We start from the raw sequence: 26,809 nt of genomic DNA, 5'->3' as shown, positions 1-26,809 counted from the left end.
TCTCTGTTGATAAAGTGCACTACTGAGTCATGGACTTTTCTGCTAACTGTAGTAATGATAGCTAGCGAAAAGGAATGCCTATTGTGAGCAGACCTGCAGGAGGTAGTTTTACCTTCACCCCAAGTGAGATTTTGTGCTGCCCTGTGGTAACGTTAGCACTATTTGGAAACTGAAACAAAAAATGGGTCAGAAGTGTTCAGTAGAAGTCGGAGTTCATTTCCTCCTTATTTCACCTTTCCAAATCAAACAGTCACTGATGACAATTAGCTGCATTGTGGATTATAGAAAAGGAAACTTAAACTGTTATCACAATTTACAGATTGTCAAAGATACAGACCGATGACATCAGTGTATGCCAAAATTAATCGTTACAAAAATCTGTTTTCTTAAAAAAATTGTTTTCCAGCACTTTACTTCTGGGCAGCCACCTGCACGACTTGATGTAAAACAAAATAAATATTTTAATTTGAGTGTAATAACTTAGGAAGTCAGACTTGAAAATGATCATTTATTGTTGAACACCAAATTAGGGCTACTATTTGCGGTGTACATAGGCTAGTCCTAGCCTGAGACAGACAGCTCACCCCTGGGTCTACTTTATTTTCTATTTATTGATCTGATTTATATATTTCGTAATCACTGCACCACAAGCCACCCCTGGTCCTGCTACATGAACTATTTCTAGATATTTCTGAACAACCTGTTCAGAGATGTTATGACAAGCACCTCTGGAGCAAGTGGAACTTGAACATGAGTCTCCTAGCTCAGTGGTAGGGATGCTAACACTATGCCACAAGAGGCTTTCTGGATCTTCTTGCTCACAGATGATATTACACAATTCTGGAGCAGGTGAGACCTATTCAACAAAAATTCTGTTTCAATTTATGTACCTGGGATTTTTCAGTCAGCAGCAAAGTGGGGGCACTCAGCGCTGACCTTGCAGAAACTTGCCTGAAAGATGTAGTGATTTCTGTAGAGTAGATTTCAACTTTCTAAACTTTGATTTAATTCTAGCAGAAGCTATTGTGAACCTCTTGCATCCAGCAAGTGATGGCATCAAAACAGGCTAAGCAGCCAATACCATGGAGGAATTCTCACAGATGGCAACCAAGAAGTGAAAAGCAGGTTTTATCCATTTTCTAAAAAAAAAAAATCTGACAGAAATCAGAAGAAAGATTGGGATACACGTGGGATTAAGCTGGAAGCAAAAATGCCATAAGCTTCAAACAGTACTTTCAAAATTTAAATATTGCTAAAGAGGGAGACATGCTGAAGATTTTTGTCTTGCACTCATCAGAACAAACAATTTTAAAACAAATATAAGAGAGTTTACACTACAGGAGAAAAGGATGTTGACCGGTTGGCAAGTCGGCTCTGATCGGCTGAAGTATTGCCATGGAGAATGTTTTTGTTTCTAAAAAAATCTATGAATGTTTTATCATGGATGGAGAAATTTGATATTTCACAAATATAAACTTAGTTTATCAGAGTCAGAGAGGTAGTTCAGCAATAATTATGACTTGCTTTGCCATTAAAATTAGTTGCGTTTCATCTAGCAAGACATAATTTTTTCCAAGAGGTTTTTCAGCGAGAATAACAGCATAAAGCATAAAAGCTGATGTGAATTCAATGATTTCTGATTGCAATGCTTGCAGGTAGAAATCAACGGTATGACTTATGGAGGAGGAAGAATCCATTCCAGAAACTTCAGGACTTCCAAACTTAACTGCAGGGGTAGGTGCCAGAAGTCAATGTCAGTTTCACAATTGCATTGATGGCAAATACTGAAGTTCCAGAGTCGTTATAACTGTAAAATCTGGGCAAATAAATTTATCCCTCGTATTATCAATTTGTTTCACTTAGTTCTCGCTCTTCCATATCATTGTTATTTATCTGAACTGGTCACTGAGAGGGCAGATAGTGTGACATGAAAAATGTTTTTGAAAAAAAATCCAGCTTTAATTAACCCCCTAAATTAATTGTACTTGTGTGTAAAGGTGAAACAAGTTAGGACGCATTATTGAATGCCAGCATAGGGGAAACAGTCTTATCAGATATATTAGTCAAAGAACTCAGTTTTTAGGTCACTAAGCTGGACAATAAAACATTCACAGATCATTTGAAGGATAACTTAATACACAAGTTACTCAGCTGTATGATGAAAAGCTATTAAGGTTCTCTCTTACCCACTCCAAAAAAAGTACAGAAGTGCGTTATTAGTTTTGGATGGCTTCAGTGAAACAGAACAAATGTAATGCAGTTAGTGAGCAGTTTTTCATGCAATTTGGAACTAGTGCATTGACACAGCACACAGTATAGCCTGGCTCCATGAATCATTCAATAACCAATCCATATTTAACTTCATAACTCTCAACTTTCCTCATCCACAGTCTTATGTTTGGGACTGAAGCAAAATGTACTTCATTCACTTGAAATAACTGTCTACCTTACTTTTCCCAGAAACAGCACTCCCAATTTACTTTGCTTGATTAAAGACAGGATAAAGGACGGCATTTGGAAAGAATTTGTGTTTCAGTCTGTCTCTATAAACAAAGAGGTAATATTCCCATTGGTTTTCTTACAGCTCTCGATTATTTAGGAGATAAAGAAAATTATGTTAAAGCGTACTATTCAGCAAATCACATGCAAACAGAATGCTTTTGATAGAATTTTTCCTTTCTGTGGTAATTTGGAAAATAAAAATAAAACTTCTTTCAGTACGCTCTTTCCTTGCGACCAAGGATAATTCATGGAAGATGCAAGATATATTAAGAAACTCTCATCTGAATCTGGAAATGCAATTTAGGACAAGACTGTCTGGGCAATGTAAGCCATCCAATTATATTTAAAATCAGCTCTGTTTGACTCGGGTGTTATAAAGCTAGGTACTCATAAACAACATATTTGAGCTTATCCAATATTAACATTTCTTTACATAGAAACCTGATCTTTCTGACCAAATGCCTTCTGCCCAAAGCCTTCTCTGGTAAACTATTCCTCAACATCTTTAACTATTTTGCAAAAATGCTGCCTAATTTGAATTTCCATTTTACTTTAACTTTTGCCACCTAGCATTTCAAGCCTTTCTCGGAGTGAAACTTTTAATTGAATCAACTTTGTTTCTTGATTTCTGCCCCGTCTTAAATCAAAATCCAAATAAAAATTGGGTATTTACTTGATCAGAGCTCAAATTAGGACTATGTAAATTAGCATAAGCTAAAAGGCAGTAATTAAAATAGTGAATTCTGAGAACCTGGCTGTGGTACTGTGTGCAAAAGATCAGTCTATTAATGTGGCTGAAGAAAAACAAAGCCAAAGCCATTCACAGGGAGGAGAGGAAAATAAAAGTTGGACAGAGAAGAATTGCCAACCTATTGGAGACTGATTAGAAATCAAAGAATTCGATTCCGACTGTAACAATTTTTTCCCCTGATGAACTAGAAAGAAATGACAGAAAAATCTGAAGCTGAACTAGTCAAACTGACTGGAAAAGAACAGCAGAATCACTTACTTGGTGAACTTGCACATGTCAACATTTTAACCATTTTTCCATAAATAAATTCCATTTATTTCTGAACCATACTGACCAAAATAGATTTGGATTTTAAAGTAGCAATTAAAAATACACAGAAGAATCTGAACAATGTAGTACCCTGGAACTCCTAGGTGCTCTGCCAGGGATCTATAGGAGATGCCTGTCAGTTTGAACTCCTGCAATCAATCATGCTGCTCAAGAGGCATTTCCTTTACAGGAGGGAATCTAAACAGAAGTGTCAGTGACCTTGAGTTTCTTTTTATTGTTGGTTCTATGTAGAGACATGTGGTGAAATTTGGAAGTATATCTTCAAATCTTCTATGAGGAAAAGTAAAATTAATGAGGTTTCAAAGAGAAAGTAAAAATAATTTGGAAAGACTAAAAACAAATATCAAAGTAGGATAAGGTAGGAAGATTGACAGGGGGTCAATAAAATATCACTGTTGCCCAAATTGGTGTCCATGTAAAAAATAAAATAAAAAATCTCAGTGCTCTTAGAAATCAAAAAGTTAAGGCTTGGCCACGGAAGTAAATATGGGGGAAAAGATAGTTGCAGCATGCTACATAAAACCAGTGTTTCAACCACTGGTTCTTTCCTGTAAATATTTAACACGGTAACTATTTGAATTTAACTTTTGCTTTGCAGCCTTTTTTAAATGACCATTCTAATCGAAGATCCATTTCTGTGCGCTGCCATTTCCACTGCTGCCATTCATTTCACAATCTACACATCAGAAGTTTTGAGTTCCAGGGTTCTCTTGAACTCAAGCTCACCAACTTCAACAAACTTGATCAAGTTGGAATTTTTTTTTTGTAGGATTGAGAACCACAATAACATGCCAATAGTTAATTCTATTTCAGTAAATTACCCTCATGTCTGTCCATCAGTTATAGTACACATACAGCAGTTTGATATGGATATTTGATTTCTATTTGAATCTTAATTTTACTAAATCAAATCTGCATTAATATTCTTGGTTGAAGATATTCATTTCCAAATAAATGTTTTAAGGAGACAAGTTGGCTGATTTCAGTGAGCCTCATGGGTTTGAATATTTGAGGTTCCTCTACTAGCAATGGTAGACACATCTGCAACTGTCTGTCCCAATCTTTCAACTGAAGCAGGTAGATTAGAGCAGCATAGTCATATAGGGTCAAAAGAATGATTCTTTATGTAAAAGACTTCTTCGTAGCCGATGATCAATAGAGGATGTGCGTGCAAAAGGAGCCAATTCCCTAAAATTTATAAACAAGGTCTTTGAAAACTTTGTTTTAATTAAAGGTAGGACATCTAATGATCTCTATCATACCTGTGCTTTCTTGTAAGCATGTGCAGGAACACAGATTTGCAGTATGTGCAAGAGCATCAAGTAGAAAATCATCTTCAATCAGACAGATAAAACAGATAAGAGCCTTAGCAGAGGAAATAAAAGTAGCTTACAAAGTGTTAGAGAACTAGAAAACAGAATTCCAGAACTTTTAGTTAGTGACTTCAGTTCAGTTAGTTTGAACAGTAAAGTGTTGATGTATTTCTGAATTTATTCTTTTATCTGAGTTACAGAGTGACTTATATCTAACATACATTCCAAATATAACTAGAAATTTAGTGCAGGAAGCCATTTAGTTCATCTTGTCCATGTCAGTTCTTTGTCAAATTACACTGCGCTGCTCTCCATTCGTTCCCCTATACATCCCAGTATTTTCTTCTGTTTCAAATATTTATCTGATCCTCTTGCAAAAGATGCAGTATTCTTTGTCATAATGGTATATGGTCCAACTACCTGCCATTGAAGAATTTCTTCCTAATCTTTCCCTTCACTGTGATAATTGATGACACCTTTGCAATTCATTGTCTAAAATGGACAACATATTCATGGAGTATCACAATTACAACATTTCTCAAATAACAAGTCTGTTCCAGAGATCATTCTGGCAAAACAATTCTGTGCAGACTTTGTGGCTATAACAACATTTTTATTGTTAGAAGCCTAAAAACAGCATAAAAAGCTGGCCTTAAACAACGTTTTGGATAAACTGATCGTTACTGGGGGTCAGTTAGTTGGATGGCTCAATTGTAATACAGAATGATGCCAACGGAAGTTCAGCTGCCATGCTGGCTGAGGCTACCATGAAGGAGTCTCCAACTCAACTTCTCTCCTCAGCTGAGGTGTGCTGATCCTCAGGTTAAACTATCACCAGTTGTCTCTCTCTAATAAGAGAGCACCCCAAGGTCTGGTAAGACTATGGTGATTTTTTACTGCTTTACTTTCTCCCATTACCCTTTTATAAAACATAAAATTTGTCAGCCTTTCATGAAAATCACTTCATCCACTCACATTCTGACTTTCAGGGAACTCTGTTTTGGAGTCCCTTCTATTTTGTTCCTTTATCCCAACCTTTGTCTTTCCATTGACTGTACACCCATATATCTCTCTATTTTCCTAACATCTATTCATATATCACTAACCTGTCTTTGCCTTCCTGACATGCTCTATAGTCCTCATCACTGTTGGCAAAGCCCTATTGTGTTACATAATATATCCAATCGTGTATACTACAAGTCTAATTATACCAAGTAAAAGCAATTACACTAAGATATATAAAATTATGCTGTCACGATTCCAGGAAAATTTCAGTCAGTCCAAGTCTGCTTTCTGCAGCTCTTATTACAACTTTGCACTAAAACAGTACTGAAACATCACATTATTATATAATTCCCAAATGACATCAGCAAGAATCAAGTCGTAAAATCCATTTTATAAAACACAGCTTATATTTTCTGAAAAAAAAACCCATCAATAATAGGACTGCCTTCCTTATTTGACATAGGTAAAAGTACAGGAGAATGAATCAAACAATTATTGTTTTTTTTTCAGAAGACAAAGCATCTCAGATCTGAGGTCCAAGCACTGAAGTATCTTATTCAGTCCATTTCAATTGTTTATCATCTTACCTATAAACTGCATTGCACATTAGTGTATTTTGTAGAAAATAAATCATGTGCTGGAACAACGCAGAATAATGCAACAGCTATAGGTAATGACAGAAGCAGTAAAGATGTAAGCATCCACACTCATTTGATCTTACCTCTGCAGGGATCATTTTTTACTAAGAATTCATCCAATGCCATCCAGCCTCCTCCAACACGGACCATTACGGTGCTCCGCAGAATACGCACCAGGCGCAACTGCTGAGAATCCCCAAACTGTAGGATCAAAAAACTGAATCTTAATTCTGAAGCACAGAAACTGCAGCTTCTCAAATAAAAGCAAAATATGGCAGATGCTGAAAATCTAAAACAAAAATAGAAAATGAAGAAACACTGAGCAGGTCTAGCAGCATCTGTGAAGGGAGAGGCAAAGTCACCGTTTTGAGTTGAATACAATCTTCTGAACTGCAAGAATTCCAGTTCTGAAGCATAATCATATTGATGCTACAAAACCAGCTGAGTACCTTCAGTATACAAAAAACAGGAAGTGCTGGAAAAACTCAGCAGGACTGGTAGCATCTGTAGACAGAAGAATGTTACGAGTCTGGTGACTGTCAGAACCTGATAGAACTGGGCTTGAAATGCTAACTGTTTTTCTCTCTACTGATGCTGCCAGACCTGCTGAATTTCTACAGCACTCTGTTTTTATTTGAGTATTTCTAGTACTTTGTTTTAATTGACACATTTCAGGTGGCCTTGAGCCAATTTCCACCCATTATGTATTTTCCCCCCTCGTTTAGCCAGAAAAGTGGATGCCCTATTTTAAATTCTCTGCCAGTGCTATTTCGAGTTGACCACGCAGTAGGTTGACAATAGATTGGCAGTAGGTTAAAGCAATTTAACTATCTCTTGAGTGGAGTCATTTTTTTTTAAAACTCAATAACCACCCCAACACTGGACCTAAGCTAAAAATGCCAAAAGCAGTTTTAAAGATAAATTGGATAGGGGAAAAACAAAATGTTTGGAGCCTGAAATTGGCCACGAGAAACTTCTGACTTGTAGAATTTTAAAATCAGCAATGAAATAGGCATCCCAACCAAGTAATGGGTTAATCCATAGATAAATTAATGATTTAAACCAGCAGCTGTACCTTATATAGTGAAAATCCCTTTACTACTTTCAAAATTTAACTGCGTACGATTTGATTTTTGCATCCTTCACATATATACTAAAAAATACCCTACAAAATTTGCACAGTTTAGAAACTTAAAAGTAATAGAACTTAACAAGTTAAATGTTCACTACATTGGTAAGAATATTGGTCGTTTAAAAGGGTTAAATTCCAGATGAATTGCAATCGAGTTGTTCACAGATATAATTTCATTTTTCTCATTAAGTGTAATGCTGGTTTAATCCATTTAACCAACTTACCAGTGGTTAATTTCACGTGAGGGCCATTATGGCAGATAAGTTCATCCACATTTATGACCTTACGAATATGATTAATAAAGGAGGTAGGTTTTATTTGTAATCTTGAATGCATTCCAAAATAAGCCTTGCACCACAAGTGGTAACTGTACATTTGTGTTGGTGAAAGGGTAAGATAATCAACTTTTTTATTATATGGGCTTAAATAGGAATTGCACCACTCAGTGCTTAGCCGAATAAAATTTTACTTCCCAGGTACACGAACAAGATACATACAATGGTAATGTATTCACTGTGAAATCATTAAATAACAAATCTAATCTACAAACACAGATTCTCTCTCATGTTAATTTGTGAGCCAGTATGCTCTGCAGAAATTGAAGTAGCAACCCTGCATTTTACTGCCATTGTGATGACATCATGTCTCCTTTCATCCACTGCATTACAAAACCTTGCACACAATTTTCCTTCATACAAATGACGACTTTGGTGATGCAGTAAAATTTTTCAGAGGTTTAATTTCAAGGGATGCAGAATCTAAGTTGGATGTAATTTTGATATCCTAAGGAAATGCCACCGACCACTGGCAAAGGATTCTGTTTGCACTAACTATTTAAATTTAATCTTCAAGGGCAAATTCAAACAACTTTCAAAATATTGAATGATATTTGCAGGATTCTTAAAAAACATACTTCATAAATAGCCCATATAATAAAACAAATAGCTCAGACAAAATAAGCAATTACTGACAGACAGTCATCCACGTCAGAAGAATATTAAAGTACTAACATACCCATACAAGCCTAATGAATTTGAAGCCTTTCAATAATCACCCATTATCAATAAGTTATTCCATAAATATTCAAACTATAAGGAATTTAAGAAAGCCCATGGATCTGTTTTGCTACATGCAATAAATGAAAACCATTTATCCCAAGACAGATCTCACTGCACAATGTGATAAGCAGAGATGCAACAGTTATTTAAAATAATTGTGGGCCATGTGCAAACTTCAAATACATTTCTTTTAAGATAAGACAAATGTGTTATTGCTTCTTGGTATTCCTTGTAGATAGTGTACATAAATTAATGACTAGACAATTAAATTCAGAAACAAATAGGGTAAATGGTACATAATGTAAATTAACAGATCCAAATATAAACCAAGCAACAGTTATCACAGAAATCTCTTCAAAGGATTTTTTTGGGAGGCAGAACTCATTGCCAAATAAATCTTTAATTATATACTCATCAACGTATAACCGTCACATCCCTATAAGCTTACAAAATAGCATGCAAATTGGTGATTTGCTAGCAGGTTAACTAGTGTATTGATCAGCAATCTGTCTCAGGGTAAAGACATGCCACCAGACTTATGCAAACATTAAACTATCAATGGACTATTCCTACAGTCCATGCATAATAAAATCTAGACATTTTGCAATTGTGCCCAATTTAATGTACCACATTTTAATTGGCAAATCAATACCTGCATGGATTTCTTTATTTTTCATCATATTGAATAAATCTGGTAGCAAGAACTTCTCCAAATAAACATCTGTGTTCCTGAATAGTCACCATTTCTGTGTAACTATACAAAGATACTAAGATCATACAAGGATCCTATAGACTACCTCAAGAGGGAGTTCTGATCAATATAAATATTCATTGTTGCAACTTAAGATTTTGGAATTGAACATTTTGAAACTCCTCCATAAATGACATACATGTCAAGTTCTAAATGCTGAATTTGTCCTAAAATAAAATCTTCTATAAACATGATCTGAAATGCTGGCATAATTGTGTTGTATATCATTGAAAGGTGTGGTCCTCAAAACTAAGCCAAACACTGTGTAACATAGTTTATTTTGTGTATGTGAAGATTCAGTGTATAGAATCAAAAATAATTTTACAAAATTAATCTAACAACCTTAGATGACATCTGACCTTGATTCACCTGCCCTCAACAATTCATGCATGCAGTCTACACTGCATTTACGTTAGGAGTCTGTTAAGTTTTCCTTGGAATAACCCCACAAATTGATCAACCAGAATACAGTGATGTACCAGATCTCCTGTAGTTTAAAGCTATAAAAGAGTGACTGAATATTCTCTCAACTATTCAAAATATTTTGATACAACCGGACTTGTGTCACTAATTTTAATTGCTTCATAAGTATCGATACTGCTGTTTAATGTAAATGTTTAATATGAAAAATGCAACATTTGTTTCTCAACTTAATTAACAATTCTTAAAACATTTAAAATGGTGTTAAAGACTTATTCATACAGGAGTCTGAAACACCAAACAGGCTGCTTCAGTACGATGGCTAAATGGTGAGTGTGAGGGTTTCACCAAAATATTGCGGTCAGCATGCAATTTTCTGGCACAAAGAAAATCTCTGCACTAGTAATTTATTTAATGCCATCATCCACATGTTTAATATTTTTACTTTTTAGGTATATTTCATAAGTAATCACATGGATTAATTTTATATTTTTATATATTTTGCCAATTATTTTGGAATGGTTAACAGAAATTTTCTTGGTGCTCTGTGGAAGATAGAAGGAACCATTGACATGCAGATCAGAGTGAACATTCACAGTATGTGTCATATATTCCTTAGCACACTGAGTGCACAGTACCTGGTTTCCAAGGAAGAACTACATCCAGCAAAAGAAATGTGAACAAAAAGAGAGAAGACTTTTAGAAATACGCAGTAAGCACATTCAAAAATAAAATCTCATTGCAATGGGACAAACAGTATACAGTGGAATACAGTGCTCCAATTTATTAGACATACGGCAATCCAAAAACCTGAATTCATTTCTCCATTCTAACTTCAATTATGAACACTCATTTTAACCAAACCAATTTATTCAATCTAGAATGGCCTGACCATTTATATTGCGACTCAACATCTTTAATCGGTTTTCAATGATGCTCTCTTAACGTGAATCTGCTTTGAAAGAAGTTTGCTATATCCAATAATCAGTATTGTCATTTAGTGAACAAACTAAAAGCCAGTTACTACTTATGTGGTTGATGATGCTTTTGCTATTTCTTCTTCTCACGATCCTAGGTTATGCTGTACAATCAGTATGAAAAAAATCAAATATATTTGGTGACTATTATTTCCTCTTAGGTCGACCTTGGATCATCTTCAGTCGCAACTTTAGAAATTAGAAATTTAGAAAATCAGAAAACTGAAATAAGCAATAGTGCTTTCTTTCCATCCTCTTCTGAACCTCACTGAACTAGATATTTTGCTGACCAGTTAAAGCACAGTAACAGTGACTTTGCAGTCGGATATGGAAACAAAATGTGGCAGTTAACCATCTTTCATGCAAGAACTCCGGCAAGTTAAATAAATATCATAAATAAAATGGAAAAGTGGAACTTTGTAACCACCTGTATTTAGGTACAGCCTAGTCAAAATAAGAACGAGTTAGGAGGCAGCTCACCACCAGCTTCCCAAGGACATCTAAGGACAGGCAATAAATGCTGGCCATCCAACGATACCCACATTCCACAAATGAATTTAAAGAAAAACTGATCATTTAAAGTGATTTCTTAAAATAAATATTTCATTCATATCTGCTTTTAGATAAAACCACAGCATTGGAAATTCTCATTCGTTATAACAATAAATATCCGTGAACAGGATGTTCATTGTTGGAACATGTATTCACCCCAGTAGGGAATGTGTGAAAACACATTAATGTGATTGCTTACAAGCAAATTGGTCTGAAAGAGTGATGCTTCACAATTCAATTTGCAGGAATATATTTGTGACCTTCCAATATAATACACGAGTAAAGTTTCGCTATGCTATAGAGAAATAATCAGATGCTAAATTCAATTCTAATTAAAATGCTTTCAAACAGTCTATAAAAAAAAACAAAGAGGCTGACACAAACTGTTCAGATTCAGTCACTGAGAACCCTGGTCACACTGCTCCAGCCCTGCCTGGCTTCAAACTGAGCAAACACGCACAGAACTTCTAACTTTTGAAAGAGAGTTTAAAAGGTTTCAAATACACAAATGGGAGATTTTCTGCTTTCTAAAGTAACGACAGATAGTCTGTACAGTGTTCACAGGGATGCAGCACATTTTATAGCAAACTTTGTTCAACCTCTCCAAGGAGTTTTTGTTTAAAACTTCACTTCAGAATTAGGTGAGTTTACGCCTCTGGTTTAGCTATGTATTTCTGGTCTAACAAACAAATAACACATCTTATGGATGCTGTTAAACTCTTCCATGCTAAAGAAATGTTACCTATGAGTTAGCACAGATTGTTCAGAATTATTAGCTTCAAAGCATGCTGTCCACCTCTAAACTTATCATGGTGTAAAGATGGAACTAGAAGAAACCAAATTACAGGAAAAAGGTCAAAATTTTTACTACGTGTCATATTCAATTAAAATGAGGAAACTCCAAACAAACTCAGCCACATGCATTGTACAAATGCCACTTTGTGCTGATTTTCATCGAAGTAGTAGAGGGGCACTGCCCTCAGCACGTATGGCTTATGGAGGGAAAACTTGCAATCTTTCCTGCTACTTACTGCTATCCAGTGACCCTCCTGGTGTAACATATATTCACGTGATTTAGAATTGCAGCTCAGTTGTTCTGCTGTGCTTCACTGGATTAATCTACTATCACTTGATGTTAAGACTCATAACTGAATGATAGCTGCTATAGCAAGTGCTAAAGGATGGTCATTGCCTCTGGAAACATACTCAAGGAGTCAACACTCCAGATACAGAGAGGGGAGAGTGGAAAAAAATCTCAGAAGATGTACAATTCAATTAGACATTCATATTGCAGCTTATATTGATATAACAGGGCTAGTGGGTTTATTTTATATTGTTCATTGACCTCTCAGATTTATATTCAGCACAATGTTAGTGAAGTTCTAAACTTGATATAAACATAATTTTCTAATAGTGAAAATATTATAAACCAATAGAGTAACATAATTTAGTAAAAAACTCATTACACAATTAGATTACTAATTTATAACAGCTCATCTTTAAAATCTCTTACAAAATTCTTCTCCATTGTTTGTGGAATGCGATATTGCCTCTGGTTTAGCTTTGTATTTCTGGTCTAACAAACAAATAACACATCTTATGGAAGTGTGAAATATTGATGCAGGATAATAGAATAAACAAATTCCATTGGAAATAATGAAATAGGAAAGTTTGTCAACTGCAAAAAGATTGTGCAATTATATTAAAAAGATTAATTGTGGCATAATTTAGACAGTTTGATAGGTATAAGCTTCTAAACTGTGATTGCTCATTGTTTGCAACACAAATACACATCTGCTAGTCTTCAATAATTTAGTTTGGTTATGTGTTACAGTTCTTTTGAATAGCTTCATCAACTGAAGAAATATCCAATACATTTATATTAAATCAATAACAATTTAAATCAAGATATGTGCAGGAGATGTTAAAAGTCTGAAACTTTATGACACTATTATTAAATTCCTTTCTACACTCATTTTGTAGGAATTTCTGGAAGATGAAGGTTTAATTTTAGATGTGTGAGAACATACTGCCTGCATGGCTTGAGCTAATGAGAACCACATGCATGATGGATTGTGTGTGTGTTAAAGGTAAACTACTTGGCTTGTGACTAGAGGTTGTAACCACAATTGATGAGTTAATGTAAGTACTGACAAATAGATAACAAGATGTGAACATGACAACATAGAGCTGCTGACTGCAAGGGATTGAATGACCCTAGAAAGATTTTTTTTTGCACAAATTACAAAACGTAGGGTAGAAAGGATTCACGAGCATCTGTAGCTGCTGGATTCAGTGGGGACAGAAGAACTATCTGAAATGGATGTCGACTGCCTTTGTCTAGTGCAACTGGTTATTTATTGCATTAAATGTGTCCTTGTCCCAACTTTATTGTCTGGTGTCTGAACCTCTTACACTGGCCTCTGCGATGAGTATGAAAACAATAAAAATGTATCCAACAAAATGCATCTAGTTTTGAATCTTCAAATAATGCTCCAAATAAAGCAGTGACTTTTTTCCCCACTGAAAAGTTTAAGGGTTTTCAAAACTGGTGCATATTACAGAAGGTATTATTCATGTTTCAATGGGTAATTTGTTTACTCTAGTAACTTGAATAGATCTCATAATTAATTTAAATTAAGAGTTAATTATATTTAAATAGCACACTTCTACCTCCTGCAAGAAATAAATTCAATACTTTCTATGTTCTACTTAATAATGAAGCAACAAAGATAATGCGATTTATCTGGAATGAAACAGGTAGCAAGCTATTGGAGGTTCATTGATGACTTCAGTTCTGGCATGGAACATACTTGTTTGGTCATGGAAAATACCTGTTTAGCATCCTTACCTTTAAAGTAAGCATTTACTCGATAGAAAATTACTTTAGGGAATACACAGAATCCACACCAGAAAAATAAACTTCTGAAGTTAAATAAATTTCACATTTAATTTTTTTCTTTGAAGGAAGTAAAGAAAAGGTAAAGTATAATAAAGAATTGCTATTGTTATGTTTATAAACATGCATGCTTCATAAGAAATTTGATTAAAATATGCAAAAATGTTTCTTTTTAAACTTGGAAATAAATTTAACTTACTCTGTATTTGTTTTCTCCAATTTGCTCTACCTGAAATCGTTTTGCACATTTACATTGTGCCACTTGCCGTGTTACCTACAAAACAAATTTTTAATTTTAAAAATTATAATTGTACAATAAGTAAAAAAAAATTACAATACATATCAGCAGATTTGTGCTAGTTCTCATGACTAAATTTAACGTCTACATGAAAACTACCATCTCAAATGCATACAATTGTTTTAAGGATTATTATTTCCAAGAGTGAGTCATGGAAGGAAGATCCTATAGGGAATCGGATCACAGACATCCTGGAGGTCAGTTCACTGCCTTTTGGATTTACTGAAGCAGAGGGGAGGGCATTATTGATGATGTGAGATGGAGTAACATGTTTGGATGGGACAGACAGATTAATTGATGTTTTTCTATCTTATGCACATAACTACTGCACTTCCTAATTCACTATGTACTGCAGAAAAAAAAATCCTATTATTTAATAAATAATGCTTTTTCCCTAGTTTTAAAGATTTGCTTGCTTTTAGTCCTTAACCCTAAATATAGGAATTGTACATCGACAACATAGAAGCAAAAGGGTACATACCTCATCCTCAATTTTGTCAGCATCAGTCACAGGTCGGTAGGCATCTTTATTTGGGTGAAGTGCAGCCACAAATTCATAATAATCAATGTAACCATCTCCATCCCGGTCAAAGATGTCAGCAACAGCAGTCATTTCCAGTTTACTGGTGGGGAACTCTGAAAAGTGGAAAATGGAACATAAAGTAGGCTAATTTTACAAATGATTTTCACCAGCTTTCAAGATTTTTTTGCCTTATATCTTCTTTCTCATCCTACAATTGCTTAGCCTTCATGCTAACTTATAACCACTAAAACCAAATAATTTCAAATTCTAATGTGGTCAATTCCAAATGAAGTTGCATCATAATTCTCTAAATCAAAGCAGGCAGCAAAACCAAAATTGCTCAACAATATCCTGACATGGGTGGGCTTATTTGTGAAAAAAATGCCTTTTTGAAATTAGTTCATGTCTTGTAGACCAATTATAATATTTTCCCCTTTATTGGGCTAAATAGTATGTTTTACTTCAGAAGAACATGTCACCATTTAAATAATAATCTTGTAAAACCATTCCAATTACTTGAGGACAGGATTCCATCAATGAACTCTTGTCTTGTGATCTTTCCATCTTGATCCTTATCAATCCTCCGGAAAAAGTCCATCACGCGAGATTTCTTATGGTTCATCCATCGCATATATTTCTTCCGCCAAACATCGAAGTCAAAGTTGGCAAACTCTTTCAACTGAAAAGTAAAGAAATATTTCACTAGAAAATTTAAAACAATAATTCAGGCTGTCTTCATTGCAGTGTTATTAAAAAAGATATTTTGTAAATAAAAGGTTTCAATAAAAACTTTCCAAAAACATACAGAACTTTTGCTTCTTTAAATACAAAAGCAAGTAAGTTTTTTTAAATTCATATGAATAACTATCTAGACCTCAGCTAGACTACTTAACTCAATTCTGGGCCCCAGGCATCAGGAAAGATCGTAAGGTCTTAGAGAAATAAGTGATTTACCAGGACATGACCAGGATTAAAGGACTTCAGTTAAGTGGAGAAATGAGAAAAGCTAGGATTGTTTTCATTGAAGCAGAGAAGGTTGAAGGGAGATTTAATCCAGGTGGTCAATATTATGAAGATTGTTAGAGTAATTAAATAGGAAATGTTGCCACTGGGCAGGTACTCAGAGTAACAATACTTGGCAAACAAACAAAGAGGTGAATGTACAAACACAGGAGTTGGGAACAGGAATAGCCCATATGGCTCTGAGTTTGCTTCATTATTTACTAGGATCACAGTTCATCTGATCATAACCTCAGCTCCACATTACCACTATCAGTCATAATCTTTCACCCACTTGCCTATGAAGCGTCCATCCACCCCGATCAAAAAACAAAGACATTGCTTCCACTGCCTTTTAAAGGAAGCTTGCCTTACACTTTTAATTCTTAGAGAGAAACTGCCTCAAGTCTGTCTTAAATTAGTCACCCCTTATTTTAAAATAGATCTAGTATTTTAAATAAGAAAGGGCAAATTAATAGTCTTGTTACAAAAGAACCTTCAGGGATGAGCAATCACACTATGACAGAATTTTACATAAAGCTTAAAAGTGAGTTAGTTCAAACGTGGGTGTTAATGTTGAATATGGGAAATTATGAAAGCATGAGACACAAACTGGCTGAGCTGGATTGGGAAAACAAATTAAAAGGCGTGATGTACATAGGCAAAGATAGTCTTTAAAGAACAACGGCTTACAGAACCTATAACGTTCCTTCAAGATTCCACGACTCAAGATCTTGTCAGTTAATTATGGCTGACAAAGGAAGGTAAGGATTGTATAAAAAGTTAAAAGAAAATGCCTAATAAGGTGGCCAGAAATGGTAATAAATCAAAGGATTGGGAAGCGGTTAGAATACTACAAAGGAAGACCAAGAAACAGATAACAGAAGAAAGACTGGAGTACAAATGTAATCTAGCAAAGAGCTCAACAAAAAAAAAAAGAGAATAAAAGCTTTACAGCTAACTAAAAAAAAAGAAATGTTTGGCTAAGACAAACGTGGGTCCAATAAAAGCAGAGTCAGAAGACTGTATAAGAGGGAATGGAGAAATGGCAAAGAAACTAAATGATTACCTCGTGACCCTTCAGGCTCGCTGGCCTTGAATGTTAACTGTGTTTCTCTTTCCAGATGTTGACAGACCTGCTCAGTTTTTCTAGCACTTTGTTTTTTTTTGTTTCAGATACCCTGCACCCACAGTTGTGTTTTATTTTAGAGGTTACTTTGTGTATTTGCATTGAGGAAGATAGAAGAAATTTCCCAGTCTTAGAGATCCAAATGACTAGGGACAATGACAGGTTGAAGGAAATCGTTATTAGTAAGAAAACTGTACTGAATATTTTAGTGAAACTGCAAGTTGATAAGTCATCAGGACCTGAGAGTTTATGTCCCAGAGTACTGAAGGTGGTCCTCATGGAGATAGCTGAAGCATTGGTAATAATATTTAGACCAGATGTGCAGTGTATTTCTTAACTGGTTAAGAGATTGGAACATATAGATAGATGTACAAAGGGACTTGGGTTTCCTTGTTAGTAAGTCACTGAAGTCTAACATACAATGCAGTAAGCCATTAACAAGTCTCATACAATGTTAGCTTTGCGTGAAAGAGAATTTGAATACAAGAGTAGCGAAGTCTTGCCTCAATGGTATAGGATCTTGGATAGGCTTCATCTGGAGTAGTGCACGCAGTTTTGGTCTCTTTATCTCAGAAAATATATTATTGCCGAAGGAGTCGTCAAATGAAAGTTCATCAGTTTTGCTTCTGGGATGGTGGTACTGTCCTCTTAAGACAGGTTGGGTAAACTGGGCCTGTATTCTGCAGAGTTTGAGAGCCTGGGTGGCACAGTGGCTCAGTGCTAGCACTGCTACCTGATAGTGCCAGGGGAGATTTCACCCTTGGGCAACTGTCTGTGAGGAGTTTGCACAGTATCCCCACGTCAGCCTGGGTTTCAGCCGGGTGCTCTAGTTTCCTCCCAGAATCCAAATCTGTACAAGTTAGGTGGATTGGCCATGCTAAATTACCCACAGTGTTCAGAGATGTGTAGGTTAGATGCATTAGCCATGGGAAATGCATAGGGTAGGGAGATAGGTCTGTACGGGATGCCCTTCAGAGGATCTGTGGATCTCATTTGGCCGAATGGCCTGTTTCCATACTGTAGGGATTCTATGGAATGAGACATTACCTCATTGAAACCTAAAACATATCTAAAAAGGATATACACAGTAGCTGTAGGTGAGATGTTTCCCAAATTTGGCTTGAATCAGGGGATACAATTTAAAATAAACGGGGGATGCCATTTTGACAGATGATAAAACATAGAAACATAAAAAAAAAGGAGTAGGCCATTGTGCTCTGCCATTCAATACGATCATGGCCTGATCATTCAACTCAGTGCCCTGTTCCTGCTGTCTCCTGATACCCTTTGATTCCTTTAGCCCTTTGAACTATATGCAACTCCTATCATGGAAACATTCAATTTTTTGACCTCAACCGCTTTCTGAGGCAGAGAATTCCACTGGGTCATCATTCGTTGAGTGAAGACATTTCTCATTTCAGTTCTAAATTGACTATCCCTGCACGTTTAGTTCTGGGCTTCCTAGTTATTGGGAACATCTTTCCCAGGGTTACCTGTTTAGGCCTGTTAGAATTTTATAGGTTTCTATGAAATTTTTCCTCAATCTTCAAAACTCTAGTGAATATAGTCCTAACCAATCCAGTCTCTCCTCATTTCTCAGTCCTGCCATCCCAGGAGATAGGTTTTTATTCAGAACATGGCAAATCTTTGGAATTTTCTATTCCAGAGGCTTGGGAAAGCTCAGTCTTTAAGTACAACCATTCACTCCCTCCAGCACCACTGTAGCAGCAGTGTGTGTTACCTGCAGGATTCACAGCAGCAATTTGCCAATGATCCTCAGGCAGTACCTTCCAAATCCATGACCACTTCCATCCAGAAGGACAAAGGCAGCAGATACATGGGAATGCCACCATCTGCAAGCTTCCCTCTAAATCACTCACCATCCTGACTTGGAAATATATCACTGTTCTTTCACTGTCACTGGATCAAAATCCTGGAATTCCCTTCCTAAGGGCGTTGTAGGTCTACTTACAGCACATGGATTACAGCTGTTCAAGGAGGCAGCTCACCACCACCTTCTCAAGGGCAATTAGGGGCAGGCAGTAAATGCTGGCCAGCCAGTGACACCCACAATCCATGAGTGAATAAAAAAAAATTAAAAGTAGAAGTTGAGACATTTTTGATCATCAATGGTGTAAAGAATTTATGGGGATAGTGTGGGTAAAAGGCATTGAGATGTTTGATCACCCATGATGGTATCAAATAGTGGAGCAAGTTCAATGGACTGTGACAGCCTACTCCTGTTCTTAAATTAGGTTTACTCTGTTCCCTATTAGGTGTTCAATTTTCTATCCATACCAATACGTTACCGTACATCATGAGCCTCTATTTTTTATTGTATTTATTTCCTTTCCTCCTTTTGGCCCTTGATTATTTAGTAATTTTGGAATGCTATTAGTGTATTCTACTGTTAAGACTGAAGCAAAGTATTTATTCAACTCCTCTGCCATTTCCTGGTTCTGTCTTTACTTCCCCAACATCGGTCTTTAAGGGGCCCAATGTTCACTTTGGTCTCTCTCTTCCTTTTTATATTTTTAAAGAAATTTTTGTCCATCTTCATATTACATGCAAGTTTATCCTCAAGATTTATCTTCTCCCTTCTTTTGGTTGTCTTTTGTCGGTTTTAAAAAGTTCCCAAACCTCTGTCTTTGCCACACTGAAATAAAAGACAACATACAATTTGATACTACCCTTAGCCTCCGTGGTTAACTATGGTCGATTTATCCCCTTCCTAGAACCCTGCTTTTTCACTGTGATAGATCTTTGCTGTGAACTATGAACTATTTTCTTAAATGCCTGCTATAGCTCCTCAACGATCTTTGCTGCTAAACTCCTTTCGTAGTCCACTCCAGCCAACTCTGCCCTTTTTCTTTTTTTAAAATTACCCTTATTTATACTTAGCACAGTTGTTTCCAATTCCTTCCTCTCTCTCAAAGTTTTACATTAAATTTTACTATGTTGTGGTCACTGTTTCCTAGAGATCTTTTGTTCTGACATCATTTATTAAACCTGCCTCATTACACATTACCAGATTCAAAACAGCCTGATCCTTGATTGGATCCACAACATATTATTCTGGAAAACTGTCCCAAATATACTATGAATTCTTCCTTATGGGTACCTCTGCCAATCTGACTAACCAATCTGCATGAAGATCAAAGTCACCCATAATTAATGTAATGTCTCTTTCTACATGCCCTCATTATCTCAATTTATTCTCAGTCCCACCATTCAGCCACTGTTAGGGACTTCAGATACTATTTCTACCATAGTCTTCTTTCTCTTTTCATTTCTTACCTCCACCAATATGGATTTTACATTTTCTGATCCAAGATAATTTCTTACTATTGTATTTTATTCCATCCCATACTAACAATGCTATCCCCCCCACCACACTGTCCTTTCAAAAGACACAGACCCCCGAATATTCAATTCCCAGCTTTGATCTCCTTATAGCCATTGCAAAGACATTGTTAAAATCAGACTCATTAACCTATATTTGTGTCATTAATTCATTTATTTTGTTCTAAATACTACATGCATTCAAGAGCCATTTTACCTTTTTATCATTTTTCCCCTATACATTTGAAATGGAAAAAATGTTCAGCAATATTGGGCATAGGTTGCGGGAGGAGCACAAACTGGATAACTCTTTCAAAGAGCTAATGCAGGCATGAGGGGCTGAATTGCCCCAATATTGTAAGTCTTACAATTCATAAGCCAGACACTACAAAGGAACATGCTTTTCTAACTTATAGCCCTTACTTCCTCCAGCCTGTCCAGACAGTCATGGAGCTTGCGCTGTCTCTCCAGTGCCAGTAACCAGACTTGCTGCCATCTGCCAGAAAGCAGATTTATCTGGGGGTTCTTTGTTTCAGTCTGTGATGGGGTAGCAGTGGGTGCAGGTGGACTAGTCATCTGACTGAGAGGTTTTCCTATAAGACACAAAAACGAAAACAATAAAATGGTGATTAGTATAACAATCTAACAGTCAGATTGTTTGTAAAATCTAAATGGTTTTAATGCTATTAACTAGTAATAGACTAGAGATTGTGTTGCTTCAAAAGGTACTATTTTCAATTAAAAAACAAGTTAGCTGATGTTTTTAGGAAAAAATTAGATTCCTTAAGAGCAAGCACATTTCACTGAAACACTTCAATTAAAAAAAAACAAAAAGACATACTGCAAAGACTTATTCTTAAAGTGAAAATGGTAAAGCTATTCAAAGATCATTGTCTAATTCCTGATCATACTTTAGATAAGAGACCATACAGCAAGCACTCAGTAATTATTCATCAAAATTGCACCTATTCATTTTGTAATTTGTGACCAAATTCATAATTACAGTTTTTGGGAACCTTTTCCTGTATGTTTGATCTGTACTCTAATACTCCTTTGTTGAATGAAAGGGGCTTACTTCCTCGCATGTGGGATGGTTCTACTGCTTTCCGCTTGTATGTTTTTGTTACTTTATCCACATCTGGTTGTTTGCGCGTCATTTCTTCCATGAAAGACTAAAAGTAGTAAGATAATTGAACAGGAAAGTGGATAGTTAATAATAAGTGAGAGACAGTTGATGATTTTATTTCATTTAGACTGTACATTTAATGAAATTATCAACAGTAGGTATAATTGAAAAATCGGAATCTGATAAATCAGGGATGTGATTGTGTGTTGTGGAACTTGATGAAGTCATGAGTTTAAAAACTATCATGGCTCTTTAGAAAATTATGAACAGAGGTGATACATTTATAGACTGGTACCAGAATGCGACTATAAATGTTGCCAGTTTGTACTAAAGCTAAAGCAGGTTCCTATTGTCTTCCAGGAAAAGAAGACATGCAACATGCTCCTGAGTCTACCCTAGGCTGGACTACAGTCCAACTCTATGTTGTTAACTCTCTCAAAGCCTCAGAAGCTAGTACAGATGTACAAGAAGTGTTCGTTTGTCAGTATTAGCCACTTTACAAGAACAAATTTTTAAATAGGTAATTTTGGGATTTCAGTAGAATAAATTATCTAATTCTTCTCAGGAATTACTTTAGTTAAATAGGGTCTAGTCAATTTGCGGCTGTAATGAGGGTAAACTTGTCTTCATTCACCATTTTTATTCTACTGAAACTGACAACAACTTTGAGAGTTCTCGAATGTGCAGAATAAGGTGGAAATCCAGAAGTTGCTGTCGATGCATTCACTGGATGTGGTATAGAAGTCCCCATATACTCCTATCTCCCTTGCAATTGCAACTTGACAATAACTTGCACTCTAATTCAGCTGGTCTCACTGTTGAAAACCCTCGAAAAAGATACGCCTTGCTGAAGGTGTGATGTATTTTAATGGCACATTAACTCCATAATTACTACTAAAAATCATTGCTGGCCCTGTAAACATATGTAATATTTGTGGAACGTCAAAATTCCCCACAATAATTAAAGACTCACATTTGCACAACACCCTTTTAACAAATGCAGTATCCTTATTTTAGGTTCTACCTTTTTACAGTCAAACATTTATTTTATTATCTGAAAATTGAAATTAAAAGTGCAAAATTTTAAGCACTTTTATCTTCCTGGTTAGCCATTTCTAAATTCTTCAATTTTATCAGGGTACTTAAATGCACAAACTATACGAAAAAGGGTAAGTGAGTACGTAGTGCACATTGAAACTGGCAGGTAAGTTGTTGTGGCTATCACAGAGACATGGCTGCAAGGGATCAGGGAAGGGCATTAAATATCCAACGATATACATTCTATTGAAAAGACAGGTGGATGGGCACACCAGGTGGGGTTGCCTTGTTAGTAAGAAATTTAAATCTATAGCAAGAAAAGATATAATTTGAGTCAGGAGGTGCAGAATCTATGTGGGTAGAATTGAGGAATGGCAAAGGGGAAAAAGACTGGTGGGAGTTGTGTCCAGAGCTCCCACCACAGCACAGGATGTCGGAAAGAAAATAAATCAGGAGATAGAAAAGGCATGTAAGAAAGACACCATTACAATTATCATGAGAGGCTTCAATATGCAGGTGGACTGGGAAAATCAGGTTGGTCGTGGATCAAGAAAAAGGTATTTGTGGAATGTCTGAGTTTTTTGGCTGCTTGTGGTACAGCCCACAAGGGACAGGCAATTCTGGATTTGATGATGTGTAATGAGGCAGACTTGATTAGGGAGCTGAAGGCGAAGGAACCCCAAGGGGGCAGTGTCCATAATATGTTAGAACTCACCCTGCAGTTTGAGAGAGAGAAGCTCGAATCAGATGCAAGTATTATAACTGAGTAAAGGTAACTACAAAGATAGGACAGAGGAGCCGGCCAGAGTGGAGTGAAAGGGAGCCTAGGAGGAAAGAGGATGGCGCAGCAATGATAGGAGTTCCTGGGGATAATTCAGGAGGCACAGCAGAAATTCATCCCAAGGATGAAAAAACATACTAAGAGGAAGATGAGGCAGCCATGGCTGACAAGGGAAGTCAGGGATGGCATAAAAGCAAAAAGAAAAAGCATACAAAAGGTGGTGAAAATCAGTGGGAGGCCAGAGGATCAGGAGGTCTTTAAAAGCCAGCAGAGGATAACTAAAAAAAAAACAACTGAGGAGAGATGATGAAATAAAATAAGCTAACTAGTAATACTAAAGAAGACTGCAAGTTCTTTTGTTAGATATCTAAAAAAGGTAAGAGAGATGCAAGAGTGGACATTGGACTGCTGGAAAATAAGGCTGGAGTAGTAGTATTGGGGAATAAAGAAATGGCAGCAGAACTGAATAGGTTCTTTGCATCAGTTTTCAAAGTGGAAGACACGAGCAGCTTACCAGAACTTGAAGTTAGGGTGAATGTAGTGGTAATCACTAAGGAAAAGATGCTGGGGAAGCTGAAAGGTCTGAAGGTGGATAATTCACCCAGACTAGATGGTTTACACTCGGGTTCTGAAGGAGATAGCTGAAGAGATTGCAGTGGCTTTGGTGGTGATCTTCCAGGGATCACTGGAGTCAAGGAGCATCCCAGATGTCTGGAAAATAGCTTAATGTAACACCCCTATTTAAGAGGGAGGAAGGCAGAAGGCAGGCAACTGTATGCCTTTTGTGACCTTGATCGTTAAGGTTTTACAGTCCATTATTAAGGATGAGATAGCAAAGTACTTGGAAGTGCATGGTAAAGTAGGACTGCGTCACATGACATTGTCAAGGGTAAGTTATGCTTGATATATCCGATTAGAATTCTTTCAGGAGGTAATGTGCAAGTTAGACAAAGAAGAGCCAGTGGACTTGATTTGTTTGTGTTTCCAGGAGATCTTTGACACGGTCTGTACAGGAGGCTGCTAAATAACATAAGAGCCCATGGGTTAGAGGATTAGCTGCTGAGCAGAAGGCAGACAGTAGGGATAAAGGGGTGGCAGCTGGTGACCAGTGGAGTTCTGCAGGGGTCTGTGTTGGGACCACAACTACTCACGTTATACACGAATGATCTAGACAAAGGAACTGACTACATTGTTGCTAAGTTTGCAGATGACACAAAAATGGGTGGAGGACAGGGAGTACTGAAGAAGCAGAGAGGCTACAGAAAGACTTGGACGGGCTAGAAGAATGGGTGAAGAAATGGCAGCCAGAATGCAATGTGGGAAATTGAGAGATTATGCACTTTGGTAGGAAGAGAGGTGCAGACTATTTTCTAAACAGAAAAGACTTCAGAAACCTGAAACACAAAAGGGCAGGCAGCACGGTGGCTCAGCGGTTAGCACTGCCCTCTCACAGCGCCAGGGACTCTGGTTCGATCCCACCCTCGGGCGACTGTATGTGGAGCTTGCACATTCTCCCCGTGTCTGCGTGGATTTCCTCCCGCAGTCCAAAGATGTACAGGCTAGGTGAAGTGGTCATGCTAAATTGCTCGTAGTGTTCAGTGATGTGTAGATTAGATGGGTTATGGGGGAATGGGTCTGGGTGGGATGCTGCAAGGGTCAGTGTGGACTTGTTGGGCTGAAGGGCCTGTTTCCACACTGTAGGGATTCTATGAAATACTATGAAAAGGGACTTGCAAGTCCTAGTTCAGGATTCTCTTAAGGTTTAGTTGGCAGTTAGAAAGACAAATGCAACGTTAGCATTCATTTCAAGAGGGTTAGAATACAAGAGCAGAGATGTACTGCAAAGGCTGAATAAGGCTCTAGTCAGACTGCATTCGGAATATTGCGAGCAATTTTGGTCCCTGTATCTAAGGAAGGATGTGCAGGCATTGGATAGGATCCAGAGGAGGTTTACAATGATGTAGTATGAGGAGCTGTTGAAGACTGCGTCTGTACTCGATAGTGTTTAGAAGGATTTGGTGAGGGGACGGGAGGGCAGAATCTGACTGAAACTTACAGAATACTGAGAGGCCTGAATAGAGTGGACCTGGAGATGACATCTCTACTAGTAGAAGGGACTAGGATCCAAGGGCACCGCCGCAGATTAAAGGGGAAACCCTTTAGAACAGAGAGGAGGAGGAATTTCTTCAGCTAGAGAGTGGTGAATCTGTAGAACTCATTGCCATACAGGAGACTAAGTCATTAAGCGTGTTCAAGACAGAAATAGATAGGTTCTCGATTGGCAAGAGGGCCAAGGGTTACAGGGAGAAGCAGGAGAATGGGGTTGACAGCATATCAGCCACGATTGAATGTCAGAGCAGACTTGAGGGGCCAAATGGCCTAATTCTGCTCCTATGTCTGATGGTCTTATTAGCTGCTTACCTGCTGAATGACAATTGCTCTTGCACAACAAGACATCACCTTTACTTTTTCACCACGTGTAAAGTGATGTGTGACATGGGGAAATTTTTACCAGAGATATTGCTAAATCTGTTGAAGTGGCTTTCTTTGAAGTCAGTGATAAACACACTTGGTTCATGTGCATGCACACACTGTCTAGGCCATCAAATACAATCAAATGAATTGTGAATCATTGAAAAAACAAAGTTCAAATTTTTGAAAAAAAAAAAATACGATTGCCGAGTTGAAAATCTATCAGTCAATAAAACTGTTTTACAATCAGAGTTAAGAAAAGCTTTGTCAAAACGTTTGTTGCATGCCCGAAGTATAGGTTTTTGACATACCTGATGCTCTGTGATGAGTGCCTTAACCTGATCAATGTCTTTTGGCATGGAATCTTGATCTCTCTGTATTAGTGTGGTTTCAGCCCACTGTAACCAGGCCAGCAACTCATCCAATAATTCAGCGTTGGTGACCAACTCTGACAGTGCAGTTGTTAATCGTTGCTGGTGCTGTTTTGCCCATGTCAATACCTAGAGGTAAAATCACAAAAAGAAAACTAATGATATTCTTTCATAGCTCAATGCAGAATATAAAGTCCTTAGGTGAAAACCTTGATTGAGAAAAGGCCAACTGTTTGATAATGATCCCTTTTAGGATATTGAATACTTGAAATTTCTAGACAATACCTTTGCCAAGTATTATATCATTTAAAACATAAATGGGGCCCCATGAAGCTGCACGAAAATTTTAAATGCTGGACAATGTTTCACTGTCTTGCTATCAAATCTGACTATGAGGTGGAA

The 26,809-nt window shown here is 36.8% G+C and overlaps 1 protein-coding gene across 1 annotated transcript in view; it reads right to left on the bottom strand.

Annotated features, from left to right (window-relative positions):
• macf1a (microtubule actin crosslinking factor 1a) overlaps nt 1–26,809 on the bottom strand; it is a 192,530-nt gene that overhangs the window by 10,723 nt on the left and 154,998 nt on the right. The window contains exons 55-62 of the mRNA XM_048612952.1: nt 26,348–26,536; nt 21,695–21,791; nt 21,043–21,212; nt 15,666–15,828; nt 15,108–15,262; nt 14,528–14,602; nt 10,539–10,556; nt 6,623–6,740 (exon numbers count right to left, since the gene is read on the bottom strand). Of these exons, the coding sequence (XP_048468909.1) occupies nt 6,623–6,740; nt 10,539–10,556; nt 14,528–14,602; nt 15,108–15,262; nt 15,666–15,828; nt 21,043–21,212; nt 21,695–21,791; nt 26,348–26,536 (985 nt within the window). The remainder of the gene's footprint in view (nt 1–6,622; nt 6,741–10,538; nt 10,557–14,527; nt 14,603–15,107; nt 15,263–15,665; nt 15,829–21,042; nt 21,213–21,694; nt 21,792–26,347; nt 26,537–26,809) is intronic.

The sequence above is a fragment of the Rhincodon typus genome, chromosome 27, assembly GCF_021869965.1.
Source record: "Rhincodon typus isolate 14 chromosome 27, sRhiTyp1.1, whole genome shotgun sequence".
In the NCBI taxonomy this organism is placed as follows: domain Eukaryota; kingdom Metazoa; phylum Chordata; class Chondrichthyes; order Orectolobiformes; family Rhincodontidae; genus Rhincodon; species Rhincodon typus.
Note: the sequence above shows the minus strand (reverse complement) of the source record. Positions and strands in the feature narration are given on the sequence as shown.